This window comes from Rattus norvegicus, chromosome 6 (assembly GCF_036323735.1).
Source record: "Rattus norvegicus strain BN/NHsdMcwi chromosome 6, GRCr8, whole genome shotgun sequence".
Taxonomy (NCBI): domain Eukaryota; kingdom Metazoa; phylum Chordata; class Mammalia; order Rodentia; family Muridae; genus Rattus; species Rattus norvegicus.
The window spans coordinates 63,432,028-63,448,453 of record NC_086024.1 but is presented as its reverse complement, the minus strand read 5'-3'; the positions used below and the strand labels follow the sequence as shown (position 1 = coordinate 63,448,453).

The window sequence follows — 16,426 nt, the reverse complement described above, 5'->3', positions numbered from 1 at the left end:
CTGTTCATCCTTGGAAGAGATGAGCAGTTGACACTACCTCATATACCTTCAAGTCCTCTGGGAGAAGCTGCTGAGATTGGTCAGCAGTAAGAACACTTGCTGTACAAACCTGGTAACCCAAGTGTGACCCCTTGAAAGGTATGTAAACATGGAAGGAGATAGATAATTTCACAAAGCTGTCCTCAGACTTCGCACATGTGTGCCATGACATGTGAACAACCCCCATATATCATGCAGAAACATATACAATAATGTCATAGTCTTTGGCGTGACTGAGGGCTCAGCAGGAAACTCACTGCTAGGCTCAAAATGCTGACTCTCTTCCAGGGACCCACATGGTACAAGACAAAGTGAAGGCAAGCATTAACTCCACAAGCTGTTTTCTGACCTCCACATGTGACATGGCATACCCCACGAATAAACAAAAGGAAAATGTTTTAAATGAATCCTCTCAAAGCATTTGATTTCAGAAACCAATTTCTGTAGACTCAATTACTTCTGGAGCCTCATGCTGGTTTCAGTATCAGTATTATCGATGATAATAAATGATGACATTAAAATGCCTGGTGACAGAAACTTCTTGTGCTGATTGTTTTTGTCAAGTTGACCCAAACTGGAGTCACCAGGGAAGAGGACAGCTCAGTTAAGGAACTGTCTCCATCAGCACGGCCTGTGGTAGTCTAGAGGGCATTTTCTTAATTGCTAACTGATGTAGGAGAGCCCAGCCTGCTACTGACAGTTCCATCCCTAGGTTGGTGGCCCTGGGCCCTTTGAAAAAGGAGCAGAACAAGCCCAAGGAGAACAAACCAGTAGCCACTGGTCTCTACTTAATATCCACCTGCCAAGTACCTCTTTGCACCCTTGCTTTGGTTTCCTTTGATAATGGACTATAACCCAAAAGCCAGATGAGCCCTTTCTAGCCCAAGCTGCTTTTGGTGATGCTGTTTATCAGAGCAACAGAAACAAAACCAGGATCCTCATAAGGCCCAAAAAGCACAGTTTACATTTGCAGTTCTGAGACGATGGGACCATGGATTGAAGGAAGCAAGAACTGTTCTGAGTTCTAAGACCAAAGAAAAAACCAAAGGCAAATAGTTCCCATTTGCTATGTCACCATTAAGGCCAGTATTAAGATGTCTGCACCTTGTACCTCTTCAGGAGGGGACAAATGGCTCTGCTTCACTGGCAGTGTGATCACTGTGTTCTCTGTGTCAACCTCAGGAAGGTAAACAATCAAACCCAACACTGATTGAATATCTGGTATTTGTTCTTGAGAGATGGGAGACACATATGGCCCAGTCAGGAAGCAGAGTAGGGAGATATTCCCGCTTCATTCTTCCTTGTATCCTTACAGAATATGAGGGGGCTGCGGTGTAAGGGCTAGAAAGCTGCAGGAGAACCCTTAGCCCATAGACACTGCAGGCCTCGAGGAAGGCACTTTCTGGCCTAAACTGGACCAAAACTGCACTGTTGTTAGGGATCCTAAGCATGGGCGATTTTCCTATTTTCACTCAGAGAATAGGAATCAAACACAAGGAGTGCTGAACATGGACTCTTAAATGGAATGTTTTAGAAATTTTGAAAATATTTTCAGCAAAAGAAACTCTGAATGAAGCTAATGTTAAACCAGTGCTATTTCAATGATGTTAATATTATACATTATTAAGTACATCTTTATAGGATGGTAAATATGATAAAAATATAATGGTATTATATTGACTATGTGCATTGTTAATCACATTGATAATTTTATCAGTTATTCTATTAATCCTAATATAAAAATAACTTTTTTGTGAACTCAACTGCAGCATGTGTGAAAAATATGGAAATTTATTTTTCAGAATTTCAGATTGATAGAAACAAGCAAAAGAGATACTGCTTAGTAAAAACATAAATGATAGTATATCATCCATTCAAAGTTTTCAGGATTGGGTAAAACTATGAGTACACCAAAAACATTTCAATAGAACAAGCCAGTGTCATGCCAGGTGTGGTGGCACAGGGCTTTTTCATGGCACTTAGGAGGCAGAAGCAGGCAAATCTCTTGAGAGTTGAATGGCAGCCTGCCCTCTACACGGAGAGTTCTAGGACAGCCGAGGCAACACAGTGAGACCTTGTCTCCAAAAAAAAAAAAAAAAAAAAAAAGGAAAAGCAGGTGTTATCGCTAAGAATCATTCACAGATGTCAAGTACAGAGTGATAATGGGTCAGTATTTTAAGTCTTTTTCTCCTCTTTGAGAACTGATTTGTGATGGGAAATGTTCTTCAAGGACACCAATTCACCTCCTCCAACTGTGTTTCCGGTTGATTCTGAAAACATAATACCATTGTTACTTCCACACTTTCTACATCCTAGCCTTACTTCACAAAAATACCACCATCTGCATTTCCTAGGCATAGTCCACTAAGAAGAAATAAGTCACACTTGTCTGTACATAAAACTAATTCATAAGTTACCCATCGTGTGTTATTGTTACAAGTGCATTAAAATAAAGTTTGCATACTTCATAGGAAAAGAGGGAACTACTTCTAGATTATGACATTTATGAATCAGTAGGTGTGGCTGGGAGTTGCTTAAGAGTCTATTTATTTTATTAAGTACTCTAAAAAGCACTGTACAAATGGATCATCCTAATTCACAATTTAAATGTGAGACTCTCTTTTAAAACATAAAGTACTTTATGTTTCCATTCAAAGTAAATATAGTTCTCTTTGAGTCTCAGGAAGAGCTCAAACACTTGGCTGGGTACACAAAGGATCCACTCTAAGTCTTTTCCTAGCCATTAAAAGTCTGGGCTCGGGATGACACTCAGCACTAGGGAGTCACTCAGCACAAGGCCTGGGACTTGACTCCTAGCACCCTAGAAAACCTAACCTTATAGTGAAAAGCTTGCCACAGAGAACCAAGACGGGTAAGAGTCAGAGCACTGACGGGAAGTTTGTGCTATTGCACAGGTCGGCAAACTTCTTCCTCCACACCATTGATCGAGACACAGGAAGATCAATGCTATTTATTATGTGCTGAAAAACTGAAAGACAATACATGCTGATTTCCATAAGTAAGCATTATATATACTCTAGAGAAATTTTATCTTCTTGGCATTATCACCACAAAGCAACTGAAACAAAAGCAAGCTTGGTACCGAGGCCACCTTTCATTTAAGTCCACGTAGGATTCTATAGATCTTTTGATTTCCCAGGAATCCTCAAATCGATCCAACCTTAATGGAAATATCTAGAGGGTAGGTAAGTGAGAAACTCAGAGTTTTATACAATGAACTGAGGCTCATAGATTAAAAAATGCATCTGAAAGTATCTAATATGCAAATCCACCATACTTACAACAAGAAACTCCAGTCCTGTGTCCACACGCCATTACCTGATTGGGCGATTCTCTTTACTGTCGAAGAGCGAGAAGATGACCTCCAGCTCCTCTCCCAGGTTGGAACACATGAGGCTCTTCATCTGGACAAAGAGATGGTGACTGCTGGCCTGCACAGGAGTGTCCTTCTTCCGATGTCGATGTTCCATCTAATGATACCCACCCCACAGGAAAACACGTCAGCGCGGACTGAAGAAAATGATGGCACAATGGAGTGCTGCAGACTGCCTGCAGTACAATCTCTGTTCAAACTAGACTCAGCATCTAATCTAAATTTCAAAGTTTCCTCTAGCTTCATCAAGGCTTTAAGATTTCCTTTAAATTTTTAATGATAAGGAGATATAAACTCATGGGACAGATCAGGAAGGCGGAAGTTCAAAGGTTTTCTGTGATCTTAAACAATTTGCATGATGAGACCAAACCAGAGAACAGACAAGAGGGATGGCCTGGTAGGACTGCTTGTAATCTGAACAGCTTGGGAGGCGGAAGCAGGAAGAATTCAAATTTAAGACCAACCTGTCTACAGAGTTCAAGGCCAGACTGGTCAACTTGTTAAGACTCTCTGTTCTCCTTCCCTCCTTCCTTCCTTCCCTCCCTCCCTCCCTCCCTCCCTCCCTCCGTTTCCCACCCTCCTGTCCGTGTGTGTGTGTGTGTGTGTGTGTGTGTGCATGTGTGTGTGTGTGTGCATGTGTGTGTGTGTGTGCATGTGTGTGTGTGTGTGTGTGTTTGAGATGTTGGTCAGTGGGATAGCACTTTATCATAGCATATACAAGACTTTTAGGTTTAATACTCAGAACACAAAACAAAAAAGCAACAATATAACCTGTCGTTCCCCCCCCACCACCCCAAATAACCAAACAAAAAAACCCTTCAGATTCCAGTTCCAGATCATTTGATAATGAGAGATAAAAGAACATTTCTATAAATTCTCACAGAATTTATTCTTAAAATTTCTTTTGAAAATTATACTAACTCACAAACCTTCGGTAGTTTGGGAAAGAGGCACTGACAAGTCCTACACCACTAAAGCAAGGCAATGTTTCTAACTCGCTATGAAGCTCTGGAGAGATGGTCAAGGAGCCCATGAGGAAGCCAGTTAGGAAGAAACTCCACTGCATCCCTTCTCATCTTGTCCTCACTGCACTCAGCTGCTGTCAAACTTGAATGGAGGAGCAGAATTGAAAAGGAAGGCAGTTGTAGGAAGGAAAGAAATTACTGATGGGGCTATAGGTGGGAGACCATGAAGGCAAGTACCCAGTCAACAAATACCCACTGGGTATCTACTACAGGCCAAGCACTGGGAAAGCAACAGTGAACAAACATAAGCATTCCATGCTTTGTGGAGATGGGACCCACTAGAGGGATAAAATGCCAGGAAAACTGGTGTGTGCATACACAAAGACACACCCATCCATTCACAGATGCTCACATAAAGACAGACAGACAGACAGACACAGACAGACAGATACACACACACACACACATACACACACACACACACACACACACACACACACACACACATACAGCAAGAAAGACAGAGAGAGAGAGAGAGAGAGAGACAGACACAACCACACACCTACAAACCAAGAGTATGGGAAATCTATATTGTAAAAAGAGCCCAAAAGAATGTTTGATTTGATTTGAGCCTGGGAAGTCTGAATGCTCCTTGGAAGACTGTCCCTGTAGTAAAGCACTACAGAAGGAGCAAGAATTACGGCCTCTTTAGGACAGAACTTCTGGTTTGACTGTAGTGAGGATGCAGGTTGTTTCCCCTTCTAATCCTTTGGAGGTTGGTAGGCAAATATTTTCAGAAAAAGAAAAACACGACCATGACAATGTAAAAATTCATACAAATCTCTATTTAGCATGCACATATTGGCCCAGCTTCCAATCTATTCAGCTACTGGATTTCTCACTGATGAAGAATAACAGGGCAGGGAAAGTCTGGGCATCATCAGGAGAGATGGTAAAGTAAAGGGTGGCACGGTCACTATCCTGTCACGGACAGCCTACTGTTACCCTCTATGAACCTCCTGACTAAGAAAGGAATACTTTTAGCATCATGGATTTGAACTCCAGAGTTCAGGCTATGGCTAAAAATGGTGGTTGGGGCTATGAATGGTTGTTGGGGTGAAGGCACATAACCACATCTCTATATCAGCTACCTCTTAAGGCTTGTAAGTAGAATTCAATAATTACCAAATGATTATCCAACTTTCAAGGTAAATGGGATTTTTTTTTATAATTTACAATTGTAGATACAATTACATGACATCATCAGAAAGGTTATTTGCATTGTTTATTCTGAACTATCTAAAAGCAAAAAAGATCACAAATAAGTAACCCACTAAACAGACCTCTAATTGGCCCCTACTCATCAAGACACACATGGGACGCCTCTCTGTAAAAGCGAATATATATATATATATTTTTTTCTCCATCTTTCTTTTTTTAAAGAAAAGCTTCTGTGAGGCTTGCTCTATTTTGTGCTTTCAAAATTCTTTCACTGTGGTAAAAGACACATCACATACTCATAAAGCTAATCTCTTTAGTTCAAAAGGAAGAATTTCTTTCCCCCTTAGAATTGCTAACTTACTTGCTGAGCTACTTAAAAGCCTCTACAAAGACATAGTCAAAAGTGTAGCACAGCACAAGTTACTCCAAAGAAATGATGGGTACCAAAGGCCAGAGCAGGGGCCCCAGACTCAAAGGCCTCCTGTAAAGAACTGACCTCAAGGAGGTGTCTGCTCTTGGCCTTGCAGAGTACAAAGTTTCTAGCACCAATCGCGGCACGCAATAGGAACTGACAGGGGAAGAAAAATCAGCTTCCTTACTCATGCAAATAATGTGATGTCTCCAGAGCGGTGGTTCTCAACCTTGACTGCACTTTAGAGTCACCAAGAGAGCTTTTAAAAAATGCTCACACCAGGTCCTGTCCCAGAACAATTAAGTGGGAATTTCTAGGGGAGTAGGAAAAGGGTCTCAAGAGCTGTAGTTTTAAAGGCTCCCCAGGTGGCTCTAATGCGCAATGAGGGTTGAGAGTCATTGATGGAGATCATATGCAGAGAGATACAAATCACAGAAGACTGAAAAAAATGTATTATTGCATCTGACAGGTCATCAGTATGTCCTGGAATCTACCTTGTGTGCTAGGAATGAGACTGTGTGGTTCTGGTCTATGTGCCTATGACACAGACCCTTCTGTGTAGCACTCTAGTGCTTAAGGCTTCCATCCACCCACTCTTCTTCCAGATCTGCGATAGATTGGATTTAAATAGGTTATGATTATGTGCTTATGTCTTGGCAGTTCACTACTTTTGAGGACTGCTAAAAATATCTCTATGAAAAGAGCATCACGGTAATATCATTAAAAAGGTATGCTAATATTTCAAGAGCTATAACTTATAGTCACAACACAGACAACAATCCTTCTTGACATAATGTATGGCTACAGCTATCCCTGACAGCTGCGTTACATGTACTTACAGCTTGTATTTTAACTATACCGTTTACTAAGAGAAAAAGCAGATTCACTTTAAAGATTTCTTCAACTCATTGCTTTTCCTCGTGTGCTATATAAACTACTAGATAAATGAACTACACCAGGCTTCTCAATTTTGGTGAAGAGAGTTGTGGAGGGCTTTGGGTTTGTATAGTACCCCCTAAGTGAACTTTCTCTACTACCATTCCGTGTTATAGCAACCAAATTCTGTCCTTAGCCAATGGCAAATATACATTTTGGGTGGTGGTAGTAAAACTTCTTTAAGAATCATCCAGCAATGGCCATGAGAATGAATGGAAATCTGCAACTGACAGGGGAGAGAGGCATCTCCAGGAAGAGACTGAGACCTTGGATGGGGAGATGCCCAAGAAACCTTAACTGTGACTTACAGCATTGGGGATACGGAGCCTGGAGAGCTACCTTCTGTGGCCAGGCAGAAATCCCAGGGGAGAGATAGGGACACTAACCCACCCACAAATTTTTGACCCAAAACTTATCTTGCCTACCAGAAATGCAGGGACTGGGAATGGAGCAAAGACTGAGGGAATGACCAACCAATAACCAGCCCAACTTGAGATCCATCCCAAGGACAAGCACCAACCCCTGACACTTTTAATGATATTCTGTTATGCTTGCTGGAAGGAGTCTAGCATGGTTATCCTCTGAGAGGTTCTTCTCACCAGTTGACATGGACAGATGCAGACACCCTCAGCCAAACAGTGGATGGAGATTGGGGACTCTAATGGAAGAATAGGAGGAATGATTGTGGCCCCTAAGTGACCCTAAGAATAGGAATGCCACAGGAAGACTAACATGAATCAACTAACCTGGACCCTTGGGGCTCTCAGAGACTGAACCAAAGAACATATATACAGGCTGGACCTAGGCCTCCCTGCACATATGTAGCAAGTGTACAGCTTGGTCTTCATGTGGGTGTCGAGCAACTGGAGCAGGGACCATTCCAAAAGTTGTTGCCTGTTCATGGAATATGTTCTTCTAGCTGGGCTGCCTTGTTTGGCCTCAGTGAAAGAGGAAGCACCTATCCTTTCAGAGACTTAAAATGTCAGGGTGGGGAGATACCCAGGAGAGCCCCACCCATTCAGAGGAGAAGGGAGGAGGGGATGAAAGAAGGATTGTAGGAGGGGGTGGTCAGAAAGGGCAATAAGCAGGATGTAAAGTAAGTAAGGAGGAAGAAGAGGAAGAGGAGGAGAGGAAGAGAAGAAATAGGAGAGGAAGAGAAGGAAGGAGAAGGAGAAGAAGGACAACCACCGTTTTCTATTTGGCAACCACGGCTATAGACCACTAAGAATTGCAAACAAGAAAATAGAATGTTACACACATAAAAATGTCCCGAAAAGATACTCTGCCAGTAGAGATTCTGGCCAATTAGCTTTTCTTTATAGCAACGCTAGGACTGCCTTTGGCAATCCAACCTTTTGTAGGTAAATGTGAGTTGGCAAGGTAAGGTTTAGCATGTTCCAGCTTTGATGGATATAATTGAGTAAGAATGATCTGTGATCAGGGATTACCAAAATGCAAAACCAGGACTTTCTTCCCCAGGGTACAAAAATCAGTTTGGGAACTTCTGAAAAGATAAATCATTCTTTCTGGGCATATTTACATTCACCCCACAGTCCTTGATTTAAAATGATAATATATTGCCAAATAAAGCCATGGAATTGGTGATGGAGCCTCCCAACTTCTCTCCCTGGAAAAATCAAAGAAGGCGGCTGCTGACAGGTTGCATAGAGGAAAATGAACAGAGTGGCAGGCAGCCTCATGAAGACAGGACACAATAAGAAGAAAAATAGCTAGCTGCCTTCCAAAAAAAAAAAAAGTGTCCTTCTGACCTTCTGATATTCATAAACATTGCTTCTTTTCCTTGGGCTTAAAAACAGGAACATGCAATTGTTATTGAGGAGACATTACATTTTCGTAGACAAAAATTACAATGTTTTATTTCCTCATCTATAAAAAGATGACTTTGGACCAGAATCTGAACTATAACATGCCAAGTCACCCACGTATTGTCTTTCCCAGAAGTGGCAGACGTTGCCAATGAATCAGGGCCTATGGGAGATGCCAGCCTTTCATAACCATTGAGTTCAGGCCTCTACCACCAATAAAATGTAAAGTTAAAAGAGGTTAAATCCATTTGACACCCTATCTACAATGTCAAAGGGAAAGGCAGAGGCAGAGTTACATGTAGAAAACCAAACTAGGGAAAAGAAACTATATTGATGAAGGGCATTGTTAATTGGTCATCAAACATTTCATATCTTTAGCTAAATCTGCAGGTGCATCTACATTCTGCCAAAGACAAAGACAGACAAGGGTTCTGTGGAGCCTTTAAGGAGGCTTGTTAAAGTAGCTCGGTCAACTGCAATGATCCTTTGTCCTTGCAACTTCAAGGAGGACAGACATCAGGGCTACAACTTCTGCAGCTATATTGTACTATATTGAGATGTCCTTGCCTTTCAATGGCAAGTACTACATAGCAGAAATGCAAGGGTCTGTATTTTGTGCACATAATTTAGACACTAACCAATTTAGAACTTCCTGCTCCTAGATCACCGGAAAATGAAATCTCTATCATGTCTAGGCTGTTATTATTCATTTCACTCAAAGCACCTAAACCTAATGCCCAGCTTTAGCACAGATGGTATCAATTATTTTTGCCATGTTGGCTCTCTAATGAAGAGGGACTAAAGTTGAAAGGGAATGGAACCTGAATGCTTGCTGAGGTGTTGTTCAAGTGTCTTTCAAGGAAAGGCAATCATCATCAACCTGAGAAGAAGTGCTTCGCCACTCAGTAGGAGAAGGAACTGCATCTCGAGGAGATTAGATAGTAAGTGCCCACGTACTGAGTGGATAGTGGCTGGACGTGCAGTTTGGAGCTACGACCCAGAGTTTACTCATAATATAAAATGACCTCAAAATCACGGACTTGCTGCTTACTAGAGAAAGCACTAGGACTTGCCAAGCATAACAGAGGGAAGAAAAGGCAGTGCGATGTCAAGTTCTAACACAGAGAGGTTTTGAAAAGAGAGACTACAGTCATCAATAGGTAAAATTATTAGTAAAGATGTGGCACTGGAGGATGTGATGGATGAAAAAGGTAAGAAGGCATGATTAACAAATAAAGTGCAAAGAGTGTACTTGCTCCATGCTAGGATGATAGAGTCATGTACAGGGCAGGGGATAGAACCCGGGGTTTCTGTTCATGCTAGGCAAGTACTCTACCCACTCAGTTATACCCCTACAACTACTTTTAATGGCTTCCTTAAGACATACCAGATATTCTGTTTAAGTGCAGATGCAAGAAAGGCTCACAGCATGAAATACCAAATGCCAGAAACTTCTGTGTACAGTAAAGGAACCCTCTAAAAAAAAAAAAAAAAAAAGCAGAAGGCATCCCAATTCACAGGACAAAATACAGACATCCTGAATACCTGAGGATATCAAGGAAGAAAGTGAAGGTACTATAACTAAGACTGACTTCATGGTCACATATGATTCATCTCATATATCCTGACCAAGGTTAAATGATGGAGTTTTAGATATGCATGCACAATCATCAGTTAAGAACACCTTATTATTCTCATAAAAGTACAATGGAAAAACTACTTCAAAAGCACCAAGGCCTTCAAAATCAAGTCTCCTATTTCTGAAGGGCCTTCATTTTAGGAACATTATAGCATGATATAATCATCATTGAGATCACGGTTAAGCAGAAGGCAAAAGCCTTTGAAAGCCCTTTCTAGCCCAGAACGTCTTTTCTAATCTGAGATTAGAGAAAGTTTACTTACTGTGTTGGTTTGAATGAAAATTGTCATATAGACTCATAGGGAGTGGTACTATTAGGAGATGTGGCCTTATTATAGTAAGTGCAGCCTTATTGGGGAAGGTGTGTTAGTTAGGAAGAGTTTTAAGGTTTCAGAAGCTCAAGTCAGGCCCAGTGGCTCACTGTCTCTTCCTGTTTTTGGATCCAGATGTAGAACTCTCAGCTACGTCTCCAACACCATGTCTGCCTATATGCTGCCATACATTCCACCATGAACGTAAAAGACTAAACCTCTGAACTATAAGCCAGTCCCAATCAAATGTTTTCCTGTTAAGGGTTGTCATGGTCATAGTGTCTCTTCATAGCAACAACAACAACAACAACAGAAAAACCAACAAACAAAAAAACCTTCTAAGGCAGTTACTATTAAGAAATTCCATACAAGCATTTAGAAGCACTGGCTAAATTCAAAGGCAGATTGGACTATGTTGAAAGAACTAAGCCAAAAGGTAGAATACTAGGTAATTGGGAAAAAGTGGTGTGATGGGTGATCTTGTGATGGGCAATGTGTTCAAATATTTTATGTTATCAATGGTCTTCAACACTTCGAAATGGGTGGGGGACCAAAGATAGATGTTAAAAACAGCAGTTGAAAGCTGTTCATAGAGACATTTTTTGAAATCTATATTCATGATGATAATGTAGGAGGAGGGGGTATAGCACGTTGGTGAACACCTTTTTTGTTTTTTCGAGGCAGGATTTCTCTGTGTAACAGCCCTGGCTGTCCTAAACTTGCTTTGTACACCAGTCTGGCATCAAACTCAAACAGATTCACCTTCCTCTGCCTCCTGGGATCCAAAATATGAACCACCGTGTCCAGCAGCCAACATTTTATTATGCAGAAACACACAGGTAAGGAAGGGTAACTTGTAAGCCTTTCACTGGACAAAGTCAAGAGAATAAGGATTTGTGAAAGAACTTAAGAGTCTGATCGTACTTTCTGGAGCCTGTTAGGTTGAGGGCTGGGTGGGGAAGTACAGTGTTTTGAGACAGAAAAAAAGCCTTGGTACTTTGGGGCATGGTCACCTCAGCTTGAAAGTCTCCTTACTCTCTTCAATTTAAACCAGGAACATCCAGTTCTTAAAACATTTAGTATGCGGAATACCATGGAAACCACAAAATTAGCAGTAAGGCAGTCAGCAAGTGTTCTATGCACCTACCAGTCGGTACAGCTCAGTGATGCTGATGTCCTCTGGGTCTACCATTGCGTACTCCTTCCTAGGCACCAGGTCGAGTCCCAGTTGTCTAGAAAACAAATTTCAAACATTTGGGAGAAAAGTCACATTTATGAATGTTTTCACTAGTGTCTGAACCTGGGATCAAATCTCAACAGCCACCCTCTTTTTCCTCGTCTGTGTCTACCATGACTTGTTTCTGCAGTTGGAGAAGACACAGAACAAGGTTGGGCAAAACTGGGAAAAAAGATGACAGAGGAAAATCATGAGAGGGTGTTCTGCTATCAGTGGAACAATCCTGCCGTTGGATACTGCACAGTGGGGAGTCTACAACAACCCACAAACCAGCAACAGACAAGCCCTTCTAATTGGGAGCGCTCTGAAAACTAGCCATCATTTGGTTCTAGAAAAAAGGAAGCTACAAGAATGAAGTCTGGCTTTAGGGTCTGATCTAGGCTAACCTTAACTAAAATGACCCATGGAAAGTGCTGAGAACTAACGTAAGTTTCTCCTTCACAGCAGCATCTGGGGTAAGACATTATTAGAAACAGCAAGAACAGAGTTCAGGCAGCACAACATAGGCCTGTCCATAGTGGTAAAATGGTATCCAGTCAAGGGCTGCTGTGGCCAATATGTCATTTACTGTGTTGAGGTTGATGGTCTACCAACTGTATGGGCTATGGGTATGGTGCTCAGTTTAGTATGTCTTACCATGGACAGCCGAATGCAAGTGTAAACCCTTTTCCCCACCAGTTTCCCCCCTAGTAATATGGATAACATATGCCTCTCTGGGTCAACCACTGTGTGACACCGGTACCAATGCCACATGAGTTCCTTTATCTACTTTAAGCATTGGTGGTCCCACTGCCTTTGTAATGTTCCCTGGCTACTATACTACTTTCTCTGTCACACCAGTTCTCATGTTTAGCTCACTGAGGACAGGTTACTCTGGGACCCTCTTGTACCATCACTTTCTTTACAGCATCGCCTTCTAGGCAGCCTTCCAGCACTGCATTTCCAATGACAGAACCACAGCTTTCTTAGGTTTTGTACTTAAGGTAGCAGAGAATCCTGAACTTCCATGCTTGCCTCAAAATCTCACTGAGGCCTCGTCATTAAAATCGCTAATTCAGTACCTACTTCAAGCCAAGCACTACCCAGCCACCCCTGAAAAACACTAGCTTTAAATAATGGAAGACTGAGAGTAAACACCAACTTCTTCCCTTGCGTTCTTAAACAGTGTTCAGATATGCAAAGAAACTGCACACTGACTCTTTTAGTTGAATATTTAGATAACAATAGGTACAACTGTTTATGACCAAAACGACAGGGTCAGTTCCTGGTCTCCCCTAGTAGTAAGGAATCATGTGATGCCAAGTTTGCCTTGCCGATGAACTATTAACTAGCATAGGATATACAATCTTAGCACCCACCCAGCCAAAGTTTCTAAAAGAAGGTGCCCAAGCCTCATTCTCCCGTGGGAGAGGTGAGGTAGAAGGTATTCATGTGACCATCTTCTCCTGATAATGGATATCTGACGAGCCCTGATGTGGCCATCTGACATCTGTGGAAGCAACCCAGCTGGGCAGCAGTAGGAAAGGCCAGTATAAAAGGTTCAACTCAAACAGGACTTACCTGCCTACCTACTGTCACTGACATTCCTTCTTTGTGATGCTGAACCTGAGGATTGAGATCTACTCTTATAACATGAGAAAGAAAAGATCTGTGAAGGGCCAAGGACCTCCAGCACTACAAAAGTGAGTCAAGATGAACTCCAGCTGTGAGCTTTCAGACCCTTCCTGAACTTCTACTGAAAGAAACAATATTCAAAATTTCTGTTCTCTGAATGGTCTGAGACAACAGTTGCTGCTAGCTTCTTGAAGTCATAACTGCGTGAAAAGCATCTCATCTGTTGCTATTTATTGCTGTCGGCTAATAGGTACAGTCTAATGGTGAACAGCCACTGTTTGAGATTTCTTAGTTCACAGACTAGAATCAGAATTGTGCTTTAATAAGAATATAAAAAAAAATAAGCAAGGCTTAGAGAAAAGAGAAAATAGCAAGACTTCAGGGAAGCCAGGAGCCGGGCAGAAAGGGATACATTTTATATTAACCCCGCCACTAAAATACTCTGTGACACCAGAAAGAAGGATGAAGCCCTAAAGGCTAAGAAGCCCTTCCATGTACTCTCAACAGGAATTCAGAGGCCATCATGGACTCAATGGGTGACAGAAGTCTGTATCATCACTTTAATTCTGCCTGAGAATTTCAGGAGAGAAGGATTTTTTCCCGATTCTGTTAGAGAACAAGATGGATCACCTCCTACTTCATCTAAGCTCCCCAACCCCAGAGGACGCCTCTCCTCCATTCTTCAGCAGTCTGATAAGCAATCTGACACTGAACACATTCTCAATTTCTGTTCGATAAGAGATTTATGTGCTGATAGATCATTTTCCAGGACAATATGACCTTGTTTAACAGACAAAGGAATTATCTTAATTTGCTTTCCACTAAGTACTCTTTAATAAGGGAATTGATTTATCCTTAAAAAATATGGCAAATCTATAATATCTATGCTGTAAATTATTCTTAAGTAAATTGTCAATGAAATTTAAAGAAAATAGAAAAAGAGCTTGGGAAAATTCCTGAGCTTACGAATGGTTTAAATTGTGCTGTTCATTTTTATATATCAATTTTTTTCTTTTTACCAACTTAACGTATCCACAGAACTGCACAGAACATAAGCTAGAATTCATGTAAGTCAAAAAACAGCCTCAATATAGCCCTGATTTCTTCTACATCACTCTTCTTCTGTTTTCCTTCTTCAAACTGAAAAGGGTTGTTTTGTTCTTGTTATCTGTTTCTTTGTTTTTTAAGTCTATCCCATGTTTCCTTGTGGTTTTTAATAATCTAATTTGATCCAACATCCCCATTAACACACTAGTCCTCATTTAAATGAGGACTGCCATAGAGATCAACTATAACTAGGTAAAAAGTCAAAATATTTTAATAATAAGACCAACTGGTCTGGGTGTGATCTCACATACCTTTTATCCCAACATTTGGGAGGCAGAGGCAAGAGGATCTCTGGGTTTAAGGCCAGTGAGGTCTACAGAGTGTATCCAAGACAAACCGGGCTAAAAAGAGAAGAAACTCTCTCATGGAGGAAAAACAAAAACAAAAGAAAGAACTGAAAAAAATTAACCAACCACACAAAAGAATAAGGAGCACATGAAGTCAGGCTCTGACAGCATTTAGAGCTGTCCCTCTCAAGACTACTGCATGAGCAAAGGAGAAACCCAACCAAATGCTGCAAATCCAACCCAGCAAGAGGCCCAGTGTGTTCTCCATCTAACAGTCCTGGAGCTGAAAGGGTTCTTGTACTTCTAGGCCAAGTCACTCATAGGATAGAGAATCCACATGGGTGCAATAAGCCCAGGGAGTAAATGCATTCGCCTCTAACCCTGACGCCCTGACGCCCTGACTTCAAGCTCCAGGACATACGTGGTGGAAGGTTAAAACCAACTCCCTTAGGTTGACCTCTAATCAACATGCACACACACACACACACACACACACACACACACACACACACACACTGAAAAGAAAACATTATTGAGCCCCTAGTTCAATGTTCCTCCTGCCAATACATGCCTGTTTTCTTGTTTTTATTTCTCACAGGAAATGACTCTTCTAGGCATATTAAAGTTGAGTATTTTATTGTCTATAAAAAGCTGAGTGGCATACCATACTCAACATGATATCACAAATACTCTGGGTAAGAGGAGGGTTAAAATCTGGGAGTGGGTCTGTGTAGTCACTTAGCATATTTGGGGGCAGAAATTAAGTGTGGCTTCTGAGAAAGCCACTTTCTATATTCAGGAAGTAACTTTCTACTTCCAGATTCTCTGCATCCAGAAAGAGGCAAGTTACTCATGGCTTCCTGGCTGGCATTTTCTCGTTTTATGTTCCGTATTCCTTCTCATTCTCCATGCCCTCCCGACATCCTGTACTGAGATCCACTAAAGGTCAACTAGCAAACGGGATAAAATGAAAAGGGAAGGGTGTGGCGAGCATGGCCAGAGCTGGCTTAGTCTACTGTGCCATTCCTATATTAATATCCATACTTAATACGGCATCGGCTTGGGTTGGAGTTTCCAGTAATTAGACCTTATACTGAAGTGCTCGGCTGATATTTTAAATAAAGTCCCCCACATTTTTATTTAAGCGTAGATCTCAGTCAGTGGCAGCCTTTACTTAAGCCCTCCTAAGCAGCTCTTCAAAGTGGCCATTATGCCTGCACAGGATGTCTCACAGCTGCGCACTTGTGAGACGTTTAGCAGAGACTGGTAAGATCAGTGTTTCCCTCTGGGTTACACTATGATATAGAGGAGTTATGCAATAAAGGCAATTCCACGTATCAAACCTAATGACTGCAGAAGAAGAGAAAATATTTTAGTCAGAAAACATCTAATCAATAACCTCTATGATTATTATATTTCTTGTGACTACCTATATACT

The 16,426-nt window shown here is 41.5% G+C and overlaps 1 protein-coding gene across 6 annotated transcripts in view; it reads right to left on the bottom strand.

Annotated features, from left to right (window-relative positions):
- The window catches only part of Dock4 (dedicator of cytokinesis 4), a 389,723-nt gene that overhangs the window by 181,319 nt on the left and 191,978 nt on the right, over nucleotides 1-16,426 (bottom strand). For all 6 annotated transcript variants that reach the window (XM_039078130.2, XM_039078128.2, XM_039078129.2 and 3 more), the window contains exons 7-8: nucleotides 11,891-11,975; nucleotides 3,379-3,530 (exon numbers count right to left, since the gene is read on the bottom strand). In XM_039078130.2, coding sequence (XP_038934058.1) covers nucleotides 3,379-3,530; nucleotides 11,891-11,975 — 237 coding nt within the window. The remainder of the gene's footprint in view (nucleotides 1-3,378; nucleotides 3,531-11,890; nucleotides 11,976-16,426) is intronic.